This window comes from Sabethes cyaneus, chromosome 3, assembly GCF_943734655.1.
Source record: "Sabethes cyaneus chromosome 3, idSabCyanKW18_F2, whole genome shotgun sequence".
Lineage (NCBI taxonomy): Eukaryota > Metazoa > Arthropoda > Insecta > Diptera > Culicidae > Sabethes > Sabethes cyaneus.
This window is the reverse complement of record NC_071355.1, coordinates 177,698,078-177,714,168: the sequence shown is the minus strand read 5'-3', so window position 1 is coordinate 177,714,168 and position 16,091 is coordinate 177,698,078. Positions and strand designations below refer to the sequence as shown.

At 43.0% G+C, this 16,091-nt stretch overlaps 1 protein-coding gene across 1 annotated transcript in view; it reads left to right on the top strand.

The window, feature by feature from the left end:
- The window catches only part of LOC128740448 (uncharacterized), a 148,213-nt gene that overhangs the window by 126,306 nt on the left and 5,816 nt on the right, over positions 1–16,091 (top strand). The window contains exons 16-18 of the mRNA XM_053835989.1: positions 7,900–8,029; positions 10,347–10,482; positions 10,581–11,243. Of these exons, the coding sequence (XP_053691964.1) occupies positions 7,900–8,029; positions 10,347–10,482; positions 10,581–11,243 (929 nt within the window). The remainder of the gene's footprint in view (positions 1–7,899; positions 8,030–10,346; positions 10,483–10,580; positions 11,244–16,091) is intronic.

The following is a 16,091-nucleotide window of genomic DNA, read 5'->3' as shown; positions in this document are numbered from 1 at the left end:
CCTCCAATTCCAGCTCACGGCAGTAAACACCAGCACCCGCGCGACCTTCGTACAAGGAACCATCGGTATAACAGACCACATAGTCGGAAATTTTCCTTTCCATGTAGCCTGACATCCAATCCTCTCTAGGAGGAAAGTCACTTGAGAAAGTCCTATACGGGAAAGTACGCATGAGCGTTACATCGCTAGGAGCAAGGGCAAACTTGTCCTCAGCAACAATTTGCGACCACAATCGAGTATGACCAGTGGAACCGTCCACAGACTGCCAAAGGCCAATCGCGTGTAGTCGATAAGCACATATTAGTGCCTCTTGCTTCAGGTGGAAGTGTAGAGGTTTAATATTGAAAATAGCTTCTAGGGCGGCAGTAGGAGTTGTAGTAAATGCACCAGACATTGCCATTAAACACATCCTTTGAAGATGGTTTAGCTTTGTCTGGACAGTCACAACTTCCCCTCTCTGCCACCATACAAGACAACCATACGCCAGTATTGGTCTGACAACGACCGTGTATAACCAGTGTATGTATTTGGGTTTAAGCCCCCAAGAGTTGCCAATTGCTCGTCTACATTGCCCAAAGGCCATGCACGCTTTTTTAATTCGGAAATCAATATTTGTGGACCAGTCAAGCTTGGAGTTGAGAATCAACCCCACATACTTCACTTCGTTCACAACATCAACATCCGAATCGTAAAAGCGCAGAGCGCGAGCTCCATTGGTATTTCTACGTCTTGAAAATAAGACGATAGATGTTTTGCTCGGATTTACCGAAAGTGCAGTTTCTCGGCACCACGTTTCTACGACACGTAGTGCCTGCTGCATTAAGTCAAATAATGTGCTTATGCACTTTCCAACTACTAGGATGAGATAGTCATCCGCAAAACCATATGACGGATAGCCTAGACCGTTGAGTTTCCTCAATAGGCCGTCCGCCACAAGGTTCCATAAAAGAGGCGAGAGAACGCCACCTTGTGGACATCCACAAACACTTTGCTTCCAAATGCTTGCTTGCCGTAAGGACGAAAAAAGCAATCGGTTACTAAGCATTTGTTCTATCCACTTTATGATTATTGAAGGCACATTATGATAACGAGCAGCCTCCAAAATGGAAGCGAAAGATACGTTATCAAACGCGCCTTCAATATCCAAAAAAGTTCCTAAGCAAGATTCCTTTTGTGAAAAAGCAACCTCAATTTTATCCACCACATCATGTAATAAAGTGGTTGTAGACTTTCCACTTTGATAAGCATGCTGTGCTGAATGAAGAGGAACTTCTACTAAGCTTGTTTCGCGGATGTGGTGATCAACAATCCGCTCAAGTGATTTAAGCAAGAAAGACGTTAGACTGATTGGTCTAAAACTTTTTGCTTGCTCGTATGTCGCGCGTCCACCTTTAGGAATAAACTTAATGGTTATTTCACGCCATTGAGTTGGGATGTACCCAATAGCAATACTACACACAAACATCCTTCTCAGAATGTGTTTGAAGTACTTGAATCCTTTTTGCAGTAGAATAGGGTATATTCCATCTGTTCCAGGAGATTTGTATGGAGAGAAGCTGTTCACGGCCCACTCAATCGCTTCAGTTGTGACAAGTCTCCGAGCAAAAGCCCATGAGTCTAAGCCACCTAAAACGATTTCTGGATCGTTTCGAACTTCAGGTTCCACACAGCCCGGAAAGTGACTATAAAAGAGACATTCCAGGATTTCATTGTCATTCGAACAGTATTCACCGTTCGAACTTCGAATGTTATTAACCTGATAATCTTTCGATTTTGACAGTATTTTATTAAGTCGACTTGCCTCGCCGAAACTGGAAACGTTGCTACAGAACCTGTGCCAGCTCGTGCGTGCTGAAGATCGTAGAGCCTTTGCATAGGCTTTCCGGGCCTGCTTGAAAGGCTCCACGCCATCCCTCCGACGTCTATTCCAGGCTCTCCTGCATCGTTTCTTTAGTTCCGCGAGATGAGAGTTCCACCACGGTGTTCCTCTAGTCGTTTTAATAGTTTTTAGCGGGCAAGCTACTTCAAAAGATTCCGCAATAAAAGATGTTGTGACATCTACAGCCACATCCAAGTCGATCGATGACTCAATCGTCGGTTCGAATCCTTGAAATTTCGTCGCCAGTTCCTCCTCAAAGAGTTCCCAGTCAGAAAATCTCGGATTGCGAAATGTTGCAGCGTTCAAGGAGACACCCAAATGATCAAAATATATGAAGCAATGATCAGATATTGGTGTCTCATTTGAAACATGCCATTGTGCCAACTCATGACTGATCCTGTTAGAGCAGAGTGTTATATCTAACACTTCCTCTCTACCAGCTCGTATGAAAGTTGGACAATTGCCAATGTTGAGTATTCCAAGGTTGGTACTACTCAAATATTCCATCAAATCAGAGCCTCTCAGATTGATATCCGAGCTGCCCCAAATGATGTGATGGGCATTGGCATCACTGCCTACAATGAGCGGAAGCCCATTAGATTGGCAGTATCTCACCACATTTCTGAAATCGTCGCTGGGAGACGGTTCATCGTGTGGTAAGTATGCAGAACAGTAGACATAGCGCCTATGGACATCATCCACGACGAGTTCTACTGTGACTGCACAAATATCTCGAGTAGTCAACTCAGAGATAAGGCATGCACTTATTGACCTATGCAACAATATGCATGCCCTGGGCATCAAACGAGGATTTGTCATACCAGTTTTGCTGAAAACAGCAAAGTTCTGGTTTCCACTATCCGTCGAATGAAAGTACCCCTTGCGAAAATATGGCTCCTGAACCAATGCGATGGTGACAGAGCCATTAAAAAGTTTTTCGCATAAATACAAATTTGCTGCCCGTTTGTGTTGAAGATTTATTTGTGCGACTCTAACTATTTGACTAGCGCAGTATATGCACAAACAATCTCCAACACAGATCAGACAGCAAATTGTAAGCGAAGCCAATTAAGTTGGCCAGAACGCACTTGGCGTAAAACCCATAAGGGAAATTGGGCAGGACTACTATGCTGTTCCCACGAAACGCAAGGGACAACAAAGATCGACCGTGCCAGAGCCCCGCATGGCACAGTAGGGGCAAGATGCCCAAAGCACTCCGTTCGCGACTGGCATGTTTTCACCCCTCCAGCCATTCAGTCATCGGCACGGAGGTAGACCTTGACTTAGGGGCACCTGATTTGCCGACTCCTTGATCGCATTGATCATAACATTGTCATTAAAAAGATTAGACATTTAGGTTTCCCTCAGCAGCTTTGTGCATGGTTGGAATCCTAGCTTAAAAATAGAACCCTACAAGTCAAAGTTGGTACTACCTTATCGCATATATTTTCTAACTGCTCTGGAGTTCCACAAGGCAGCCCCCTTGGACCTATCATGTTTACCTTGCTCTTCAACGATGCAGCGATTTTATACAACGTAAATGTAAATTGGCTTATGTTGATGATTTCAAAATTTATAACATCAACGAAAATTTCACTGACTGTCACATTCTTCAAGGTCGTCTGCATCGTTTTGCTGAATGGTGTAAAGCAAACAGGATGACCCTTAGCGTAAGAAGGTGCGTCGATATATCTTTTCGTCGCAAAAAGTGCCGGAAGTCTTCAACTTCAACTATTCAATTTATAATCATATCTTGGAGCGAACAGAAGTTGCGAAAGACAAAGGAGTGTACTTAGACTCGAAGCTTACGTTGAGGCAGCAACAGGCATCAGTGGTTGACAAAGCTAATCGGTAACTCGGTTTTATATCTCCGGTCGAAGTCCCAAATCTTCCCAGTCCAACGGAATGCTGTAACTAGTGGTTCCTTACTATGCTGGTAGCGTTTCGTCTTTTGGTAACTCTATTAATTTTCAGTAGTCCGATTCTCGAACAGCTTGCCGGAACTCCTAGAAATCGGGAGCCGGGACGTTACTATCCTTTGTAAGCACTTCTAGGTTAACTTCTGTCCCATTTTCTTCAATTATACCGTCATTGAAGTGCTCATCAAAGAACTGCTTTGACCGCCTCGCGTTCGTTTATAATCAGATTGCTTCATTCCTATACATATAAGGTTTCGTAGACCTTGTGCGCGTCATTAACTTGGAATAAATGTTTTAATTTTTCTCGGTCCTACTTCTTCCTTTTTCCACCCCAGGATTTAAGTCAACTGGTTCAGTACTCATCGGTATATAGCAAAATTCTACCCTGTGTAATTGCTCAGATAATTTTTCCAACCTCTTTTTCAACCAAAAATTTCGTGTACTCCGGAGCGTTTCACTTAAGGCCAATTACAGAACATATTCTGCATCAACCGTCTTCGAGGGTTGTAGAACCTAACTTTATGGAAATAAGCAGTGTTCCGCATCTCATAGAAAACGCATGTTCGTTATGTTGGAAAAGAACCAGCAAGCATCGATATGCTATCATACATGTTAGTATATCGGCCATGGATCCCAAGCACATTTCTACTCTGTGGACCTTGGCGTTCATGATAGTACCGGTGACTATCTAGATGCCACGTGGCGAATAGCTGTTGGACGTTGGCTCGTTGACCACCTTCCAATCTATAACGTGATCTTACTTACTTTACTTTTTCGGCGACAATCCGCTTATCGAATCCATACCGAATTCAGGAGCCGTCTCCACGTCCACACTACTTGGACTGCCTCGGACGGTCTTGGGCTGCCACTCTCCAGTCGCCCCTAACACCCGCTGTTCTGGCTTCCTCGTCAACAGCGCTCATTCAACGGGTAAGGGGTCTGCCTCGAAGTCGTCGGCCTCTGTCCAGTTCTCTGCTAAATATTGTTTTCGCTGGTCTCTCATCCAGCATCCTTGCTACATGACCAGTCCATTGTAGCCTACCGTATTTTAGTCGCTTCACAATATCCGCATATTTGCAAACTTGGTATATTTCATGATTCATGCACCTGCGCCACATTCCATCCTCTAATATGCCGTCAAGAATTGATCGCAGGATATTACGCTCGAAAACGCCAATAGCTCGTCGGTCGCTCTCTTTCAACGTCCACGCTTCGTGGCCGTAGAGTACCACCGGAAGAATTAGCATCTTATAGAGCACAAGTTTTGTACGGAGTTGTAGGCTACGGGACCTCAGCTGGCTACGCAGTCCGTAGAAGGCCCTGTTAGCAGCCGCTATCCGCCTTTTAGTTCACGGCTCACATTGTTGTCACATGTCACTAATGTACCAAGGTAAACAAATTTGTCGGCCACTTCAAAAGTATCCCCATCTGTCATGTGGCTTCTTCCACAGCTTTACGGTTAACATCGATGATATCGATGTCGTCCGCGAACCCTAGGAGCATATGAGATTTCGTGATGATGGTACCGCTTCTCTGCACGCCGACCTTTCGAATAGCACCTTTCAATGCAATGTTGTACAGTAAGTTCGATAATCCGTCACCTTGCTTCAAACCGTCTAACGTCACAAACGAGTCCGATGTCTCACCCGCTATCCTAACGCTTGATTTTGAACCATCAAGGGTAGCACGTATCAGCCTAATCAGTTTTGTTGGAAAACCATGTTCAAGCATAATCTGCCACAGCTCGTTTCGTTTAACTGAATCGTATGCCGCTTTGAAGTCTATAAACAAATGATGAGTCTGCAAGTTGAATTCCCGGAATTTATCGAGGATCTGTCGCAAGGTGAACATTTGGTCCGTCGTGGAGCGTCCCTCTCGAAACCCGCACTGGTATTCGCCTACAAAGGTTTCCTGCAACGGCCTCAGTCTGAGAAATAGGATGCGGGAGAGAATTTTGTATGCAGAATTGAGGAGAGTAATACCTCGATAATTGCTGCATTCGAGTCGATGGCCATTTTTGTAAATTGGGCATATGATACCTTCCAACCAGTACGTAGATAATTATTCCTTAGTCCATGCTTTTAGTATAACCTGATGGATTCCACAATACAGCCGTTCGCTCCCGGCTTTCAAAAGTACGGTGGGGATGCCGTCCTTTCCAGCTGGTTTGCCTTTTTTCAGCTCTCTCGTTGCTTTCCTAACCTCGTCCAAAGTTGGTGGATCCACAGCTTGTCCATCATCCTCAATCGTTATCCTGTTTCTATTGACCGTTCCATATTGTTCACCATTCAACAATGCATCGAAATATTGTTTCCAACGCCTAGCCTCCTTCGATCTTTCGGTAATCCGGTTCCCCTCCTTTTCGTTGCACATAACAGGAGTTGGCACGGTCCGGTTCCTGATTCCGTTGATCGTATTAAAGAAGCTTCTCATATCGTGCCTCTCGAAGCAATTCTCCGTCTCCGCAAGAACGCGATCCCAGTGCTGACGTTTCTTACGACGGTGAAGTCTCTTTTCGGCAGCTCTAGCATCTCGGTATCTCTCTCTGCTCTGGCGTGTCACAGTTGCAGCCAAAACATGACTTCTGGTTTGATTCTTCTCATCAGTCACTCGCTGGCACTCTGCGTCAAACCACTCACTGGAAGTGGCTACAGCAGTAGTACCCAACACTTCCCGCGCTGTAGTACTGATCGCGTCGTGGATGTGTCTCCACTGTTCATTCAGGTTCTCTCCGAGATGTTCTCCGATCCGCTCATCAGTCTTCCGAGAGTACTCTGCAGCAGCTCCCTCCGCTGATAACCGCCGAATGTTCAGTCGTATCTTCGCCGTTGGCTTAGATTTGAATACGTTGGACAACCGGGTGCGGATCTTGCTTACTACGAGATAGTGGTCCGAGTCAACGTTTGGTCCCCGGAAGGATCGCACGTCTGCGACATCAGAAAAGTGCCGGCCATCAACCAGAACGTGGTCGATCTGAGAGCAGGCCTCTCCATTAGGGTGTTCCCAGGGGTGCTTCTGAATGTTCCATCGTACAAAATGGGTACTACAGATAACCATTCCCCTGGCTGCAGCGAAGTTGATTAGCCTCAGGCCATTGTCGTTTGTGGTAGGATGGAGGCTTTCTCTACCAATAAAGGGACGAAAGAACTCTTCACGTCCTACCTGTGCGCTTGTATCCCCGATGACTATCTTTACGTCATGTCTTAGGCACTCTCCAGTGCCGGGTTCTTGAAGAGAACGGATATCACTGCACAGTCGTCCGGTATCCATTATCCGGTGCATTATCAGCCATAGTTGTTTACGCGCGACTGTATCGCATGCTGCCTTGAAATGAACGTGGGCACATTGTACTCTCGACATTGCTGGGGATTTAGAGAGTGAAAATTTGTTCCGTAGTAGCTTTTCAGCGTAATGCCACGGTAATTATAGCAATCGAGCTGAACGCCCTTTTTATAGATGGAGCAAACTACACTTTCCATCCACTTCCTCTTTGGAGATCTCGATCTCTAATCCAGTGAAATGCGCTAGTGGTTCTTTGCCATTTTAGTACAGTTCTGTCGGAAAGCGTTCGTTTCTGGCGGCTCTATTATCTCTTCGAAAAAAAAAACTATTTTTTCTAAGCCTAATATTTCCGAAAGTAAACGGAAAAAATGGAAGAGGATTCGTGAAAAATAGATCTTTTCTTTAAATAAGATGGCACTTCCATTAATGAAGAGAAGTCCAACCGGCAGCAAATTTGGGGTTTTTGTTTTCTGACCCAAAAGGAACAATCTCACCAAATTTGGTTCAAATCCAAGAAGGTCGATTACACGGGACTTGGACACTTCACGTGGAATGACCCATAAAGCAGAATCTGCTATCATAAATTTCACCTGACCAATATTAAGCGCAAGCTAAACAAACTGACAATAACTAAAGCGAAGGTAATGGACATCTTTCGAAATATAAAAATAAACCATTAGCAAATTTCTTCCCGTCTTCTGAGGATTACTCAAAGGGTGGAAACGCGAGGGTTTGCCTCGTGGCTTGACAGAAGTTTTTACCAGTTTTTACTCATTGTTAATTTTTTTTCGCATTGCTTTCTTCCTTTGAACTTTCCAGGATAGGACTGCTCTACCGGACCGCCATGCTGTTCGTGTCCAACGTGCTGTGCCACTCGTTCTACCTGGTATACCTGAACACCGAGAGCCTGCTCACTGGTTACGCCTTCAGCGCTAGCAGTATTATTATGGTAAGTAGATTGCTTTACACCCATATTTTCGCCAACCCGGTTTGACAGAGTTTATCAATGGTTGAAAATATGATAATTTATGGGGAGTGCTGCTCGGATGGGTGAGCGAAATGAAATCGCTATTAGCGGTTTGTTTTTCGCACAAAAAGGATTTCAGAAAGTGGAAGAGCAGATAGTCAGATACCACCAGCGTACCGGGAATATTTTATCAGCTATGCTTTTTTTCTGTTATCTCTTACAGAAATAGTTTTATTAGATTTAGTACAACGTTGGGGTGGCAGGATGCACAGTTGGCACTAACAGATAGTTTTGTGATTAATAGAATTTCACTTGAATCAGTGATATTTGCAAATTCTAAAGCAGTAGGTATAGTAAAAATTGAAATACACTGCTGTCTCGAATATCTTTTCCAGTTTCGTTATTCAAGCTTTTCCCTTCGGTAGGTAACTTGTATCAATGCCTCACCAATGTTCATCTTAATCAAGTGCAATTTTCTTAGATATGATTTTCTGTCTGTAAAATAGTACCATTTTCCAAATTGAATAGCTCGAAACAGTATTTGCTGATCTTACACGTTTCTGAAAATAAGTCGAAAGTCATCCTTGTGTAGCAAGAAAATACTGCTGCAATTTGTACAAAAAATCATACCAAGTCTTCACTTGTGATTGGGAATCACAGAAATGTTGTTAGCATTCAAAGCAGAGCCAAGCAACAGCGCATTGGTTCGTTGATTCGCCCGTGCTGCAATTTCCGGTTTCGGTTTTCAGCCGTCGTGCTGCCGGAGCTACGATTTGTATAACCGATAGGGATGTAGCGAAACAACTATCCTAACCTCTTGTAAATAAGCCAGCTTGAATCCTGAACGTCCTGAACGAAAGCCGGCTCTTTACATCGGTTCTCAGACAGGTTTATTACAAGCTTAAAGCTGTTGCATCAGCGGCATCATCACCATAATCGTGCTCGTTTCCAACTCAATTGATGGCGTCCTATTTATAAGAGCAAACGAGAAACTCCCGCACTTCACGATGGCACAGAACTTGTCTACACATATTCACTGGTATCTTCCTGCTGTCTGACTCCCAGGCGCAGTACTTTGTAGGGCTGAAATGGAAATTTTAATACGATAATACCCACGTACCGAGCGATTTCAAAGAATAATGATCCCCACGAGGCAAGATGAGCACTTTTCCCTTCTTCCGGGTAAATAATACTCATTTAAATCTGAAACGGTTAGTCAGTACATTAAGCTAGCTTTGCCTAACTATACTCGTTCCGGTTACTGTCCGATGTATCCCTAGGAAGGGAGCATCTTTATCTTGAATGTGAAAAATCTGTGCGCTAGATTAATTGATTCCTTATGTTCGTACCTGATCTAAACAATCGCTTTACCAGAACATGGCTGCAGACTTAAAAAGTTTTTTGCCTCCACAGAAGAATTTCAGGCTAACATGCACTATTGAATGACGCTTGTTAAAACAATTAAAATAAAATCTTGTTTTTCTATTTCAAGTGCATTATATCTAATAATCTAAGTCTAATTAAGTGCATTGAAAGGTTAAGAAGGGTATCACGGTTTGTTTGGTTTGGGACCTGCTTGGTTAACCTCTTTCACAGCAGCACAATACCGAATGCAGAAGCGACATGACCACCGTTAATCTCAAAAAAAAAACATTTTATGTCAGATCTAGATTGTGCAGACTTATTTACCTTATTTCAATTCTAATTTATTGATAATCCGACAAGCGGGAGTGGATGAAAATAAAGCATCACCCGTGATTTACGGAACAAAGTCAACGAAATATGAATTATAGATATAACAAAGTGCAAACTCCACAACAGATCAAATTGTAAAGGAAATGCAACTGGACAGCCACCGGGTCATCTGTCCAATATATAAAAGTCATCCCAGCTTGTAAAAAAGACACATGCCGCATGCCTCTCAAGCTTTCGAGACACGAGTAACGTGACACATATCAAGACAGAGCTCTTGGAAATGTCCGCTTAACCTACATAGTAAAAAACGAGTAATACATTCTTTGCTGTTAAAAGCACAGACTTAGGAAAGTGTTTCCTCATCCGCACGTAATTTCATACTGCAGATTTAAACATGTTAGCATAAAGGAAATGGGTCGTTTAAAGGCCAATATTTTTATGGTTATTTCAATAACCGAGAATTTTCTCCTTTCACATAGGTTGAACATTGATTTTGAATGATAATATTTAAATATAATATCATGAAATGACAACTATAACTGTAGCTCCAACCAAATTATAACAAACTCTTTATAACCAATCCCTTACACTTTTCTTTTCGCAGGGATTTTGCATCCTGTTCAGTTTCGTGATCAAGGCTGAAGTGAAGCACGATTCGGCGTCCACCAGTAGTAAATCTAGTACCAAAAATAGTTTAGACGATAATTGTTGTTCGGGATCAATAAATAGTCCGTTAAGTTGTAAGTGTGCCTCCTAATACTAATGAATGCAGTGAAATGTATTGAAATAGTTCAGAAATAAACACCATATATTTCCCCTTCTGTGTCACTGTTTCTAGTTTATACTACCCAAGATTTAGATAAGGAAAATGAATGTATACCCTCTAGTGGCAAGCCAACCAAAATTGCGCTGACAATACTGCCCTCCCCCTCCCAACAGCAGCAGCAACAGCAGCAGTCGCACCAAACTCTACTGCCATCCCATATCACTACTATTGAACCATGCCTGCAGGGCGATGGCCATAGCATAGAAACTTATTTGGGTGGTAACATTTCGGCGGGTACAACCGGCGTTTGTAACATCGTGCCCCACGAGTATGAAAGTACTAAAGCTCGATGCTGCGAGACAGTTATGGGGCAGAGGTACCGTCATCCGACAGGTGCAACACCTCCTGGCGGTGGCAACCCGCTGGAAAACTCTAGTATTACATTAACGACAGCAGTGCCTCCTCCGTCTGGTAATGTGATAGGTCAGTTCGACTGGCACCAGCATAGCCAGCAGCAACCGATCGAACAATCCAAGCAGCAGCAACAGCAGCAGTCCACTGCGAGCCTCGTAGGATGCGAGGCCTCCACGTTTCCGCTTCAAAGTGCTGTCGGGGTCGCAAAGTGCTATATCACTCAGCAGCATCCCCAGCAACAGCAGCTCACGCATCAGCTGCTGGAAACTAACGACTTTGTCGGTGTCGGTACACTGGACATCCTAAAAGGAGTTGGACAAGGTACGTAATTCTGAACAATAACTAGACAAATAGTGTTTTAATTCTTTTCTTCAGCCAATTTTCGTAAATAATGCGCACACTAATGAAAATTGTAATAAATACAATAATGGGTATCTACTTGCAATTTTATTGAAATAACATAAAATTAATGTTAATGCAGAAACAAATTCTATACCTAGCATTTTATCGGATATTTTTAAAACCTTTACCACTGAAAGTATCTCATATTTGCATTAAAAATGTGCCAAGGGGTCTCCCAACTAAAAAATTGTATGACAGTTTTAATAACTGTTGCACACTCAACAAGGTACAATGTTTCATTTAATTCTACTACACTATTGTAGTGCATTCGAGATTTTACTGAGTTCGTTAAATTTTATTGTCGGTTACTAAGTTCATGGGGTCCCCCCCTCCCCTCAGCTGACACACACGCCCTGAATCATCTAGTGTTACTATAGTTTCTGGTGGTCTTGTTATTGAGTAATGTTTTACGGAAGAATCTAAAATTTCGCGAATTCGAATAGTTTTAAAGTTTCGCAAAAAATTCTGTTTCATTTGTATGAGAGTCCGCCCCCACTACTACACGGGTGAGGGATCTCAAACCATCATAAAATAAATTCATGCCTCTGAAATCCTCCGCATGTCAAATTTGGTTCCATTTGTTTGATTAGTTTTCAAGTTATGCAGAAATTCGTTTTTCATTTGTATGGGAGCCCCCCACTTAGAGGAGGGAGAGGTCTCAGTACACCATAGGAAATAGGCTCCAAAAAACCCCACATGCCAAATTTGGTTCCATTTGCTTGATTAGTTCTCCAATTCTGAGGAAATTTGTATTTCGTTTGTTTGGGAGCCCACCTTCTTACAGGTGGGAGATGTCAGAATTCCCAACCTAAAGAGGGGAGGGGTCTCAATTCATCATAGAAAAAATTCTTGCCTCCAAAAACCCCTACATGCCAAATTTGGTTCCATTTCATTGATTAGTTCTCGAGTTATGAGGAAATTTGTGTTTCATTTGTATGGCAGACCCCCCCCCCCTTTTTAGTGGAGGAGTGTTCTCTAATCATCATAAGAACCTTCCCTGGGCCCAAAAACCTCTACATGCAAATTTCCACGCCGATCAGTTCAGTGGTTTTTGATTCTATAAGGAACATACGGACAGACAGACAGAAATCCATTTTTATAGGTCCGACACGAATACACTAACGAGTGTAAAGTGTCGTAAATAAAAAACAACAACAACTATTTTTATAGGTATAGATTATTTCGTTTCTGTTTAACCAATCAAAACTACAGAGCATACTTGAAAAAAATTATATAATGTGTGTGAAGACGTTATTTATATCGATGAAGACATATTAATTTACAACAGATACTTACTTAGGTATCACACTTAAAAAAAAGTGCCGAAGTCAGCAAAATTTTGCCGAGATTTGGACAGCCGAGCGTTCGGTAAAATTTTTTATGATGCCAAACGTTATAAACGATCCGTAAACGTCGATTTGCAAAACTGAAATTTTCACCGAACGCTTGGCTGTCCAAATCTCGGCAAATTTTGCTGAGTTTTTTAAGTGTGTAACTTGGCGTTCTAAGCCAAAGCGTGTTGAAGAAAGTTTTCAAATTTACTCGGTTGATTTACTCGGTGCACTAGACTACTGCTCTCCAATTCATCGGACACTGAGTACTCTCCGCCAGATCTCGCTCCATCTGGTCTAACCATGATGCTCGCTGCGCTCCTGGTCGTCTTTTTCTACCCGGATTTGAGACATACACCATCTTTGCAGAATAGTTGTCCGGCATTCTTGCAAAATGCCCTGCCCATTGTATCCGTCCAACTTTAGTCGCCTTTTAGATACAGGATTCGCCATAGAGCTGTGCGAGTTCATAGTTCTTCCTCCGCCTACCTATTTCGTTCTCCTGTACGCCATCGAAGATCGTTCTCAGCACTCGTCGTTCGAAAACTTCGAGCACTCGCAGTACCTTTTATAGCATTGTCTACGTCCCAAGTAACAATTCCAAGTTTTATTACGTTCGTATAGCGGTTTGCATGACCAATTTCATAAAACCGCTAATAAAACTATGAGCTCCATCAGAACTTTCTGATGGTCGCTATAAAACTGCTTTCTGACCAATTGACCCACTCCTCAGAATGTTTTCATAACCGCTATAAGAATCAGGTTATAAACGCAAGGAGTCGTATCACGCTCTGCTAAAAGCAGCAATAAAACCGATTAAGCTTTCGCTGCTTGACAGCCATCGCCATAATTGCTTTTCGCTTTTTGCTTTTTGCTTTTCGCTTTTCGCTTTTCTAGCAAACGCCAGATAAGTTCGCTAGCTTTGTCAACTTGAAAATATATCCGTGAGCAGAAAAGTTTTAGTTTTACTGACAGATCATTCTGAACGATTTGGTTTATAGCAACCAGAATAAAATATCCCATAGAATATTTATTAAATTTTAAGCAATTTCGTTGGTTTGCACTACGTGCACAATTAATTTCATCGTGCATTTTGATATGATAGGTCGATAAAATCAGCGCGCCACTGAAATTTTGCACTTTTCGAAAACTGGTTGTTTTAACAAATTGAAAATATTCAGTTAGTCAATCTCAATTTCTAGCAAAATCATTTTAGTTGCTTCCTCTGACAGGAAAACCGATTGATAATGACCTTCTTTCTGCAAAATACTTTGCTTTGATGAATTGTTGTTTGCGAGCTAAAACAAAATACTAGAATATGGCAATATGGCTTCGCATAAAAAAATGATTTTGGTGTTGAACTTTGGTATTCTTCTTAATAGCAGCAAAAAAAAAACAGTTTGGTTAGGGTGTTACCATTTTAATAGCTCTATAAAACTAACAGATTTATTGCGGTTTGACAAGTAACCGCGATAAGATCAATTTTGATTGGTGCGCCATTTTGTGTTGCTACGCCACACTTATGGTAAGTTTATAGGAGACGTAGTGCAGCCAACAAGTTTTAACGTGGCAATATTAGCAACCACAATAAATTATTAACAGTTTTATTATGGTTTTCTAGCTAGCTATAAGTGTGTTTGGACTCGTATCCTCTTGGTATTGCGCAGTACCACAATAAATCCAGTGGTAATGATTCATACCGCAATAAAACCTTTATAAAATTCAAGTAAAACCAAGTGGCTATGAATTGTTACTTGGGTGATGGACTCCTTAACTTCGCCTATCGTTGGGACTAGCACCTTCTTCCCGTTTGTTGCACCGTCGCTTTCTCCGCCGCCATAGTTCTCCGCATGGGCGCCATTCAGGTGTTCACCTCACCTCACCTCACAAAAATATTGCCATTCTTATCTTTGCGGGATCCATTCAGTTTATGGTAGAACTTTCGTGTTTCCTGAAATGATGCAGCGGCTCCAACTCTGCATATTCCTGCTCTTGCCGATAGCGCTTTTTCTCCCGGAAGATTTGGTTTCACTGCGTCTTCTTCTGTTTGTGCCTTTCCACGTTCTGCGCATGTTGGCTGCCCGCGTAGCGGTCTCCTAATCCATCTCCCTTCTACATTCATCATCGTCAAACCAATCATTCCACTGATTCCGTACCACATGCCCGATGGAGTTCTCCGATACACTGCTAATGGCTGTTTTAATGGTGTTCCAACAATCCTCGAAGGGGGCTTCGTCCCGCTCGTCCTCTTACGGCAGCGCAGCTTCAAGTAAATACGTGTAGTTTGCAGCGACATCTGGCTGCTTCAGCCGCGCGAGGTCTAACCGAGGCTGGCGTCGGTAACGAATGTTTTCACAACGGAGAGTCTTGGGCGCATCTTAACCATTAACTAGGTAGTGGTCCGAGCAGGGATGCCAGGTGATTTTTTGAAAAGTCTTCACGAATCAAGGAAAAATGTCTTCATTTGTCTTCCTTCGGCTTTCCGCCTATTTAAACTGCATGGTGAAGACATGTCTTCACATGTCTTCAAGTGAAGACATTTCACTTTTTTGTAACAAAAATGTCTTCAAAATGAAGACATGTCTTCACTTCTGGCATCTCTGGGTCCGAGTCAACGTTAGCGCTTCGAAAGGATCTGACGTCGACAATGTCTGAAAAATGACGACAGTCGATCAGATCGTGGTCGATCTGTGATTCTGTCCGATTTGGTAACCTCCAAGTGTACTTGTGTAGGAGTCTGTAGTGGAAGAAGGTACTACGTACGGCCATCTTCTTAGAGGCGGCAAAGTCGATAAGTCTCAGGTCTATTTCACTGGTCAGCTGGTGCGCTGAACCCTCAATCACCGGTTTGTGTTCCTCCTCCTGGCCGACCTGAGCATTGAAACCCCCGATGACGATATTGATATCATGTTTTGGGTCACTCTCCAACTGCGCAAAGAATTGATCCTTGTCGTCATCGGTTCTTCTGAGGTGAGGGCTGTGCACGTTGATGATGCTTATGTTGAAAAACCAGCCCTTGGTTTTCAAGTTGCACATTCGAGGATTGATTAGCCAGCATCCAATCATCCGTTTCCACATCTCGCCCATCACTATGAAAGCAGTACCTAGCTCGTGTAAGTTACCGCAGCTCTGGTAGATGGTATGTCCATCTCTGAACGTACGTATGTTGAGCTCTTCCAGCACACCTTCGGCAGCACTACGACGTCGAACTTGCGGCTCTTCAATCCGTCTGAGAACACTCGAGTGGTCCCTTGAAAGTTGAGGGATCGGCAGTCCAATGTCCCTAGTTACCAATCCATAGTCCTTTTTCCTCGCGTGGGTCTATTCAGATTGTTACAGTCCGAATTTCCTTATTCTTCGTTCATTGCTTAATAGTTCTTCGTGATAGCGGCTTACAAGGTCTGCAGCACGAACCATCTGTTTCGCCGCCAGAGGA